The sequence below is a fragment of the Myotis davidii genome, unplaced genomic scaffold (genome assembly GCF_000327345.1).
Source record: "Myotis davidii unplaced genomic scaffold, ASM32734v1 scaffold730, whole genome shotgun sequence".
In the NCBI taxonomy this organism is placed as follows: domain Eukaryota; kingdom Metazoa; phylum Chordata; class Mammalia; order Chiroptera; family Vespertilionidae; genus Myotis; species Myotis davidii.
In genome coordinates this window covers 191,840-201,696 of record NW_006282183.1, presented here as the reverse complement: position 1 = coordinate 201,696, position 9,857 = coordinate 191,840, and the positions used below count along the sequence as shown (strand labels likewise).

The 9,857-nt window shown below is 37.4% G+C and overlaps 1 protein-coding gene across 1 annotated transcript in view; it reads right to left on the bottom strand.

The window, feature by feature from the left end:
• The window catches only part of SLC25A21 (solute carrier family 25 (mitochondrial oxoadipate carrier), member 21), a 271,929-nt gene that overhangs the window by 120,387 nt on the left and 141,685 nt on the right, over positions 1-9,857 (bottom strand). Inside the window, exon 3 of the mRNA XM_006752691.2 lies at positions 6,849-6,932. Coding sequence (XP_006752754.1) covers positions 6,849-6,932 — 84 coding nt within the window. The remainder of the gene's footprint in view (positions 1-6,848; positions 6,933-9,857) is intronic.

The window sequence follows — 9,857 nt, the reverse complement described above, 5'->3', positions numbered from 1 at the left end:
TATAATTTATGACTGTAAATTTATGAGGATAATATACTAAAATATTTATAAATCATTTTTAAAAGGAACACAGATTATTCAAGAAAAATAATAGTAGGCCCATGCTTGAATTTAGATCACCTATTTTCTCTCCAAAACAGAAGACTTGGAAGAAGAAATGGCTTCAGTCTACTGGGTGCCATACATATTCTGGACCAGGGTCCCTCACTTATAAGACCTGCCAGACAGATTTGCTACAGTTTATTCTCCAAACTCTCACATTCTGTGTTATTTTTTTTTCTGGTTTCATTTCCCCCCCACCTAGATGAACAGGACACTTGCCCCATCGTTCAGAAGCTCAGGCAGGCAGGGCTGAACTCTGTAATGTGGCAGCAAGCGCAGCTGGAACTTCCTGGTCTCCTCCTCCTACTCACATAGCAAAGGAGCAGAGATGTAAAGAATAGCATGGTGACTATAGTTACCAGTACTTTACTGTATACTTGAAAGTTGCCAAGAGAGTAGATCTTAAATGTTCTTGCCACACACAAAAATACAGCAATTATGTGAGGTGATAAAGGTGTTAACCAACCCTATTGTGGTAATCATTTCTCAATATATATGTGTGTATCAAACCAGCACATTATACACCTTCAACTCACACAATGTTACATGTCAGATATATCTCAATAAAGCTGGAAACAAAACAAGGGAGCACTCAAGGTAAGTCCAGCGGGTCCCAAGAAGGGTCTCTTTAGTAAAACAAAAAAGAAGGGAGATAAGGCACTCAAGGCACCAGGAAACTTATCACAGAAGCCATAGTGCACATCTGGAGCCTGCCGAACAATGGATTCACTTGGGCAAACCCAGTCAATGCCCAGTGATCCACACACACTTGATCTGCACTGCCAATTATCCGTTGAGGTGCCTGGGGTACATTCTGTAATTATTCATCGGAGTGAAAACTGCATTGGTTAAGGGGCAGTGAATCCACAGTGACCCATGACTCAGCTGTATGCGAATGCCACTGGATCTGTAGGCAGATAAGAGGGACCGGCCCCAGGATCTGGGGAACAGTAATGCCAAGAACCACTCGCTTGCTCCTGTTTGGCAATGCTGGGTAGATGAGTTGGTTTCTGTTGGGTGATGAAGGGGAAGAAAGAAAAAGCAGCAGCACCTACTGGGCCTTGTGAAGTTGGAACTTGATTTAGGTGGTGAAGCCACTGATTACTCAAATAACCAATATTCCTGGCTATGGGTTAGGTTTAGCTCCTCCCCTGTCTCTTCACAACCATGGTTCTCTTCACTTCCATGTGACATTGAGGGGCAGTTTCCAGAGACTACTTTACTCAGGGGAGTTGCTAGAGGGGTAGGTTTCTCTGCTTTCAGAAGTCTTTTCTATTTTCAGAGTGGTTTTCACAGTCACCTGGCCACGTTAGATTACATATGTCACTTTTTAAAAAGTAGAGCCACCAAGACACCAAATTAAGCCAATGATTTTGGGCTGATTTCACCTGTAAAAAGAATGTCCAAATTTTACCCGGTTGTTGTTGATTTTGAATTGTAGACACCCCACTTCCTTTGTCTGTGTCGAAAGCCACTCATTCCCTTTCTTAATGAAAACAAGAGGGAGTGATTATACCTCCTGGGGCTGTGCCATTTATGCTGTCTGAAAGGCACTTGAATGAGTGGCACATTATCTCACACATCTGGAGTTTACCAAATTAGCCAATTATGCTGGAGCTCATAAAACAAGGCCTTAAATGTCATTTAACTAGAAAATATTATAATCACCAAGTGGTCTGATTGTAAGATGATACTTGGGGCAGCATCAGTGGTTACAGAAAACAAATCATGAAACAAAACACAGTTCAAATGCTCCCCAAATGCAACCACATATTTTCTACTTTCTGAAGAATACTGTATTTCTGAAGGCACCAGCAATCAACATGTTTCTCATTTGAAACTAAGTTTAATCTGAACTAGTTGTTTCCTAGCTATTTGCCTTGGGCAAACCAATGCCTGAGAATTTTTCTCATAAGAAAACTAAGGAGCATGCAGGATGGGAATAGACTGATGGAAAACCATGCATTTTTCAGAGAGAGAGCGCTATCTGCAAGGGATGGGGCAATGATCGGATTAAGTGTTGAGTTGTTAGAGATTTGTGGTGCTGCCTCAGAATCAACAAGATTTGGTTGACTGAACATATACTGGTCTCTCAGAGCTTGCAGACTTCACTTGAAGAAGGAGATTAAAGCTATTCTAAATTGCTATGTGATTTGAGGGAGGTTATATACCAAAGGTATTTAAAAGTTGGGGTTTTATAGCCACTACTTCCACACTATCTTCTTTGCATTCAATAAATACCAACAAAAAACTTGGTGTTTAGTGAAAAGTGACAGATAAAGTGTAAGGAAAAAACCATGGTATGCCACTAACACCTGAGTGACTTCGGGCAAGTTATTTATTTCTCAGATCTTCAGTTACTTCATACAAAAGACAGACATAATGATGCTGTGTTGAGTTGAGAATGGTGCATTGTTGAGAATCATGAATAAAAAAGTCCCTAGCATAGTGCCTGTACATTGAAGAAAATAAGCACTCTTTTTTGTCTTTACTTATGTCACCAGAATATCTTAAGTTCTGTTTAACACGTGTTTTTTTTTTTTCCCCTCTTTATTTCAGGAGGAATGGCCACTAGGGACTTTCAGGGGATGGAAAGTAAAGAGGTAGGCAGTCCCAGGTGGTTTTTGTTTGTTTATTGGTTTGTTTTTATCATCTCAATCACTTGCTTTAGAGGAAGGACAAGTATGAAAGAAACTAGAAAAACATCCATGAGAGACTCTGGAACAACTGGAAGTGAGGCATGATGCATGAACTCACGGTAAACAGAGACACCAGCCACTTTTGGCTTGGAGAATACAAAACAAACCTTACTGGTTTTAAAGGCACCTAATCAACTAAGCTAAATCTTTGTGTCTCTCTGGGCTCACAATTACAGTAGATGGACTAGTTATTTATTTTTGTTAAATCAGAGAAAGATGAAGGATCATGGTGACAAAGGAGGTACTCTCAACAGTGACAAATTCCTTTCCTCTGAGTTCTCTCTTCTTTTTTAGATAAAACAGTGATGGCCTCTTTGGTAAAATCTAACTAAACATGATGATTTCATATTATGGAAATCCTTACTCAGAATTTGGAAGGTATTTATTTTTTTACTTAAATTATTTTCACCTCTGTAAAGCTGGGTTGAAAAAACTATGTCTTTAATAGAAGTACTAAATATCTATGATTTTATGAAGAAAAAGAATATCAGAAACAATAAAGGGTTTTGGACCTGGTGACTGAGCTATCGTCTCTAGGAAATGTGAATTCTGGGCAGAGAGGTGCAGAATTGCATCCCTAAGAACCACTACTTCACTTTCTTACCGAAGGGAGATGGGATATATGTGCAGATTCTAAGTGTCTTAACAGAGTTTAATGTTTTCTAACGACATAAAAGGACTAGCTTTCAAAACCTTGAATTGGAGGGAGATAGGAAAACCCAGGAGACAGGAATTCTCCTAAATGTGCTAATAGTCAAACAGACTAGTGCTTCCTCCTTGAGGACCACAGACCAAGCTGGTCTCCGTGTACCTGAGTGACAAGAACATCTTTGAAAGCTCAGTGCACTCTAAAAGCTAAGTAAGAAAATCAAAAGGAACTGCTTTTGTTAGCAAAAAAATTCAACACGGTGTGTGTTTAAAGGCTTTCTTTTCTTTTCTTTTTAACCTTAGGCAATGAAATGCCCTTCCTCTGTATCAAACATAACAGGCAGCTTTTTCTCTTACAAATATTTCCATCGCTAAGAGAGGAGTGTTCTGGCTTTTGGCTAACAGCATGCCCATATCTAAGGGCAGTGCAGACAGAATGCCAATTTGCTGTAGAAGCAATTATACATACAGACTAGGAAAAGGCCAATTTCACTATGCAAGGACCACACATACTGTATGTTTGTTATATTATTTGATATCAAAGCAAAAACATCAAGTTCTTCCTAAAACACACATGAAATGAAGAGCCTGGCTAAGGAACTCCCACATCTAATTCAGAGATATCTGTTACAGCTTACAGAACTTGGCAATGCTGACACTACTGTTTTACTGGAAAGAGACACGCTTATTGATTCCATAATACACTATGACTTCTTTACATATATCTTGGGTAAAATGAGCATAATTTTGATACTAATTGCTATAAAACAGGTACACTATCAATGTATGACACTTAGGTATCACATCACCAGTGCAACAGCAAGAACTTGCCAATCCTATGTCACTAGGTGACCTCATAATATTTAATCAGGCGTCAAGATTATTATCATAACTTAAGAGGGGTGGTCTATAGTAAGAATTATCATCTCTGTTTCATTTTGAAACATTACGATGTTGGTGTGATTCATTCATTTGTTCATTGCGCAATTACTATCTCTACTCACTGCCAAATACAGGCCTCAGGGATACAGAGCTAAATGAGACATGGCCTTTAGGGAAATACATTCTTGAGGTGGGAGAGGGGAAACAGAAAATGAACACAATAAATCAGGGCAATGCATACTATATTTTATATAGCATATGTAAATAAAGACTCATAGAGAAAGCATGTGGTAGAGAAAAGACGGTCAGAGAGAGTGAAACTGAGGACACCCTGGAATGAGGAGCTGCAGTTTCTTGTGTGGATTAGGGGATTGGCCCTTCAGGAATAGGGAATAGCGTGCAAAGTGTGAGAGTGTGAGAGAGCAGGGGGCTGAAACGTTTGCTATTCCTGGAGCAAATGTGTGAATGAGAAATGAGCCTGGAGAAGAAGGGATGCCACACTGGAAGGGCTCTGCACACCATGAGGAAGAGGGCATATTTTCACATATTCCCAGACACTCTAGATAAAATAATGAAAACAGTATGATACTGGCATAGAGATAGATACATTAATAAGACAGAACAGGAAGTGGAGAAACAGAATAGGAAAATTAGATGACATATGTGAAAGTTTAACAGTGAGTAAAGGATGGATTTTTCAACAAGTGGTGTTTGGACAATAGTCAATTATTAGTCAAACCACTTGAAAATAAAATTTAATTCCTATCTACCACACTGCACATGAAAAAATATTCTTATATGGATGAAAGATTTAAATGTAAAGTATCAGGAGAAAATGTTTGTAATCTTGGGATTAGGGGATGCCCTTCTTTTTATATGTAAATTTGACATCAAAATGGCAAAGCAAATTTTACAAAGCAAAACAGACAGATATAATGACAATCTTCAAAAAATACAAACTTTTGAAAGGTGTAAGACACTATAGTTGTAAGAAAAATGACAAGTTAGGAAAAATATTCGTATTATATGTAATAGCCAAAAGATTAGCACCTACAATAATATGCTGAGCTCCTACAAATCAATAAAAAAATCACCTAACAGAAATGGGCAAAGGACACAGATAAGCAATTCATGGAAGAAACGATACTTTATGATACAAAAGTATGCTCAACTCCCATTACATCAAAGGAATACTATAGTTTTACTTTTCACCTGTTAGGTAATAAGCAAGAGATGCATGTGAGGGACAGATATGCCAAATAATGGTTATAATGCCCAGGGTTTGACAGGGTGTGAACAATGAGAAATCAAACACTAAAGGTATGAAATCATTACGTCCTGTTTGCAAGATAATTTGGTAACATCTGATCCTGTCAATCCATATCTTCATTTTATAGAAATACATACATAGGTATACCCATATGCAAAACTCGTTTTTTTGCATATGCAAAACAACCAAGAATATTTACTGCACTGTTGTTCATAAGAGTGAAAATCTGAAAACAACCTAATGTTTAATTTAATAAATTGCAGCAGGTAGATAAATAAATTACTATGCTGTTGCTGAAAAGAATATGCTGGCATGGAAAGATGTTCATGATATATATTTAACTGAAATAAACAGTTAGCAGAACAGTATCTACAGGACAAGCTGCCGAGAGAGATAGTGAACTATAGCAGTTAGCAGCATGGGTGTTGGGCTCAAGTAGCCCTAGATTTGAGTCCCAGCTCCACTGCTTACCTGATACGTGAAAATTACTAACTTCTCTTTGTCTTGGTTTCTTCATTTGTCCACCTGGAATAGATTCTAATAGGACTTACCTCTCAGAGTTATAAGGAGAATTCCTAGTACATAGTGAGGCTTAATATACTAGTTATTAGTACTACTGTTACCACTTTCCTATAATTATTTTCAACCAATTCTCTTATGAAACCAACTTCAAAAAATGCAATCTAATATCCTTTGGAAGATTATGCTGGTTAAACTCTTTAACTGAATTTATACATCAAAGACAATTTTAGCTTATATAACCAAAATATTGTATTATTTGTTCAACTAACAGGCTAATGAATTTGACACATCAATTTCTGATGTAGGTCAGTTTTGATCGAATATTTGTAAACCACAATACAAACAAGGACCATGTTTGAGCAATATATTTAAGAATAAAAATAAGGAACTGTTAAGTTTACATAGGCCCAGTTATTGAGAACTCTAAAAAGCCTTCATGGCACAAATTAGAAATTGTCCTCTAGTCATCAAACGTCAAACTGATGTTTTTATGGTCGTTTCTATTGTATACCTCTTCTTTTTATGGTAATTCCTATTGTACACATATTTAATTTTCAATCATATTACCAAGAACAACATCAAAAAGTAGGCAGGCACTCCTTTACACATATTCCCCTAATAAGACTAGGAAAATATTCCATTCAAAATGAGAAAATGTTATGTAGTAATATATTTAATTGCCTAAATATATAACATAGAGTCTATATATGAAGAACCATACATACCCTTCTGTTCGGAAAATTGTTCGAAAGCTGTCTCCTAAGCTTTTGTAACTGTTTGGATCAGTTGAACTTCTCTGAATCTGGAACCTAAAAACAAAATTAAATACACACAAAAATCCATGTTAAAGATTTTGCCAAATGTTTTTTCTCATTTTTCATCTTAGGAAACTCAGCCTTTTCAGATTAACCCAAAAATATTATATTTTTGCTATAGAGTTTATTGATTTATTTTTATATACCATTTACCTTATTTTTGTAACCTTTATATTATTGTATTTCTCTGTACTTTAATAGAAACTGTAGAAAGAGGTTTTTTCCCATCTGTTGCTCAGCCAGACAGATGCACCCTGAGGCATGCATGCTTTTCTCTTTTGTGAAAAACATACACATATGCCATCGATTGCTTTAATGGATAATTCAGAAATCTGAAGATGCATGTGAAATAAAGAAGTAGCTCTATTTCTTATCTTAATTAGTGCTCCTTGATGGTAAGTTAAGACAAAGGTTAACAATACAGAGCAGCTAATGTGGCCCAACTTGAATCTTGACTGTGAATTTGGAATTCATTCTGGCAGATAGGGAGGGGCCTGTGCTTAGAGTGAGAGTTGGCACTGCTCACTCCTTCATGGTGGAGCAATTGGTCATTGTGGGTAGTTCAGGCTACCTGGATCTTTACAGAAGTGCAATGCCCTGCATACAATTGGTGCTCAAAAGTGTCCCCTTTTGCAATGCTAGATTCTTTTTTCTCCTTCTCTTTGGGTATGATCATGCATCTTGGAACTTCAAAATATGGAAGTTTTCAGTATGAGGGTAATTTTGTATTTTACCCTGGGGTTTGTTTCTAAAGAAGAAATTTATGACAAGTGTTTTCATTTCCTGACACCCCAGTTGTTCTGTTGTCAGGCTTCTTTAGTCTGCCTACTCCTTGTGTTTAACTTCCTTGTCCCAATTCTGAATTAAGGCCCGTATCCCGTCTGTACTTTCCTCCATAATTTTAGCAAGCATTTTAAAAATTTTGCAAAAGCACCTCTTATATTCTCTAATTTGAGATGTTTTTCTCGGATTGTTGCATTTATGATAGGACCACAACTTCTACTTCTCTAAGAGTGATTTATTTTGTATTTCTAGACCCCAGGGAATTATGTTGAAAACTGATACAAATATCACAGAAAAGTGTGAATAATTACTCTGATTGAAGAGGTTGAGCATATGAACAAAACAAGTATATGATAAGATTGGAAAGGATTTTTTAAAGTGGAGAGTTGTTGAATGTGATTGTTTAGGAAACTAGCCATTCTGAAATGAGGGAATTAAGCCTTCATAAGAGTGCTTGGCACATATAAATCCATAAAAAATAGTTATTGCTTCATTGGGTGAATTAGAAAGAGAGCATGGAGAGCAGAACATGAAAGCAACACAATAGTCTAGGTGAAGATAATGTCAGAATACGAATGGTGGCAACAGAAATGTAATAAAAGGGATGAATTTGTTGGGTAATCCTTTTTCTTTTAAAATAATTTTCCTTTTTAAAATAATATATTCAACATGACCCTTTTTGATCGCCCTCAACCTGGCAAGTAATATTCGACAGCCCTAGACCTACCATTGTCAAAGTTTAAAATGCCTTAGATACTCATCTTCATAATGGTTTTGCTTGTCAAACTTATAAGATTACTAGCATGAAAATTTTAAAAGGTTTGTTTCTAGGCAAGAACTATATCTATACAACTTAAATTGCATGAAGCTTATCAGAAGATAGTGGACCAGGACAGCTAAGTCATTTAAATTATTCTGGATCCAGATGTGCATCTGGTGTGTGTATAACCACTGGCCTAGAAGACTCAGTAAGCCGTTCTGTCTAGAATCAAGAACATGATCTGGTGTTCAAATAGATGGACCATGTTTGGTATTTCTGAACTACTGCATGTAGATGATAGAACAGAATCTCCATTTCTGATTTGCATATTTGTAACCTATATTCATTGCTGAGTGTGAAACATTTCTTTATGTCTAGTTGGGAAGTCTAAGACTCTTCTCTAATTGTTCTTTTGTTTGTTTAAATACACTTTTATTGATTTCAGAGAGGGAGGAAGAAGTAGAGAGAGCTAGAAACATCAATGATGAGAAACATTGGTCGGCTGCTTCCTGCATACACCCTACTGAGGATCAAGCCCGCACCTAGGCATGTGCTCTAACGGGAATTGAACTGTGACCTCCTGGTTCATAGCTTGATGCTCAACCACTGAGCAAAACTGGTTGGGCTAACTATTCTTTTAAGAAAATAACTTGAAAATATTTTGTATATTATAAAAGCATCACATGCTCATAGATTTTTCTCATTTATAATAATTTTTATTGTGTGTTTACCTCTGTCAAATTCTTTTCTAGATGCTTCTCTTTCAAATGACCAAGTATTTTAAAAAAATTGCCATATGAAATAAAATGCTACAGATTTTATTTTTCAAGAAGCACAATAAACAAACACAGGAGAAACAATAATTAGCAGTATATCCAAAATGTCAAGTAGCATCAGTACCATGTGCCCAGGTGTTCATCAGAGGGAGCAATGACCACGTCCTGAGGAGGACCAAAAAGGATTTCAAGAAGGAGAAAGGATTTGAGCTGGCCCTGTAGGATTCAGAGAAGTGAAAGAGCAAGCTAGGAGAAAGCATGTCAGGTGGTGGGGGGGGACAAAGGCCAGTGAGGAAAAGGCCTTTCAAGAGAAATGAGGGAAAAGACCCCATCACAGCAGCTGGCAATTGCTAGCTTCCTTCAGGGCAGGTGCTACAGCAGCTGCTGGCGGCATTCAGTTGCTCAGGGTGGGTGGAGAGCTGAGAGGGGTAGAGGAGGGTATTTAGGAGATAAAAGTCAAAGTCTGATACAGGTCATTTGAATTTTTCCTGCTCCTTAGCTGAGCACTTCAGCTAACTCTGCAGGGCCACTTCCCAGTTGTGTGCCTCTGGCCCCAGAAGGGACTGTAAGAGTCAGCAGAGGGCAGAGGCAATGCCTGAA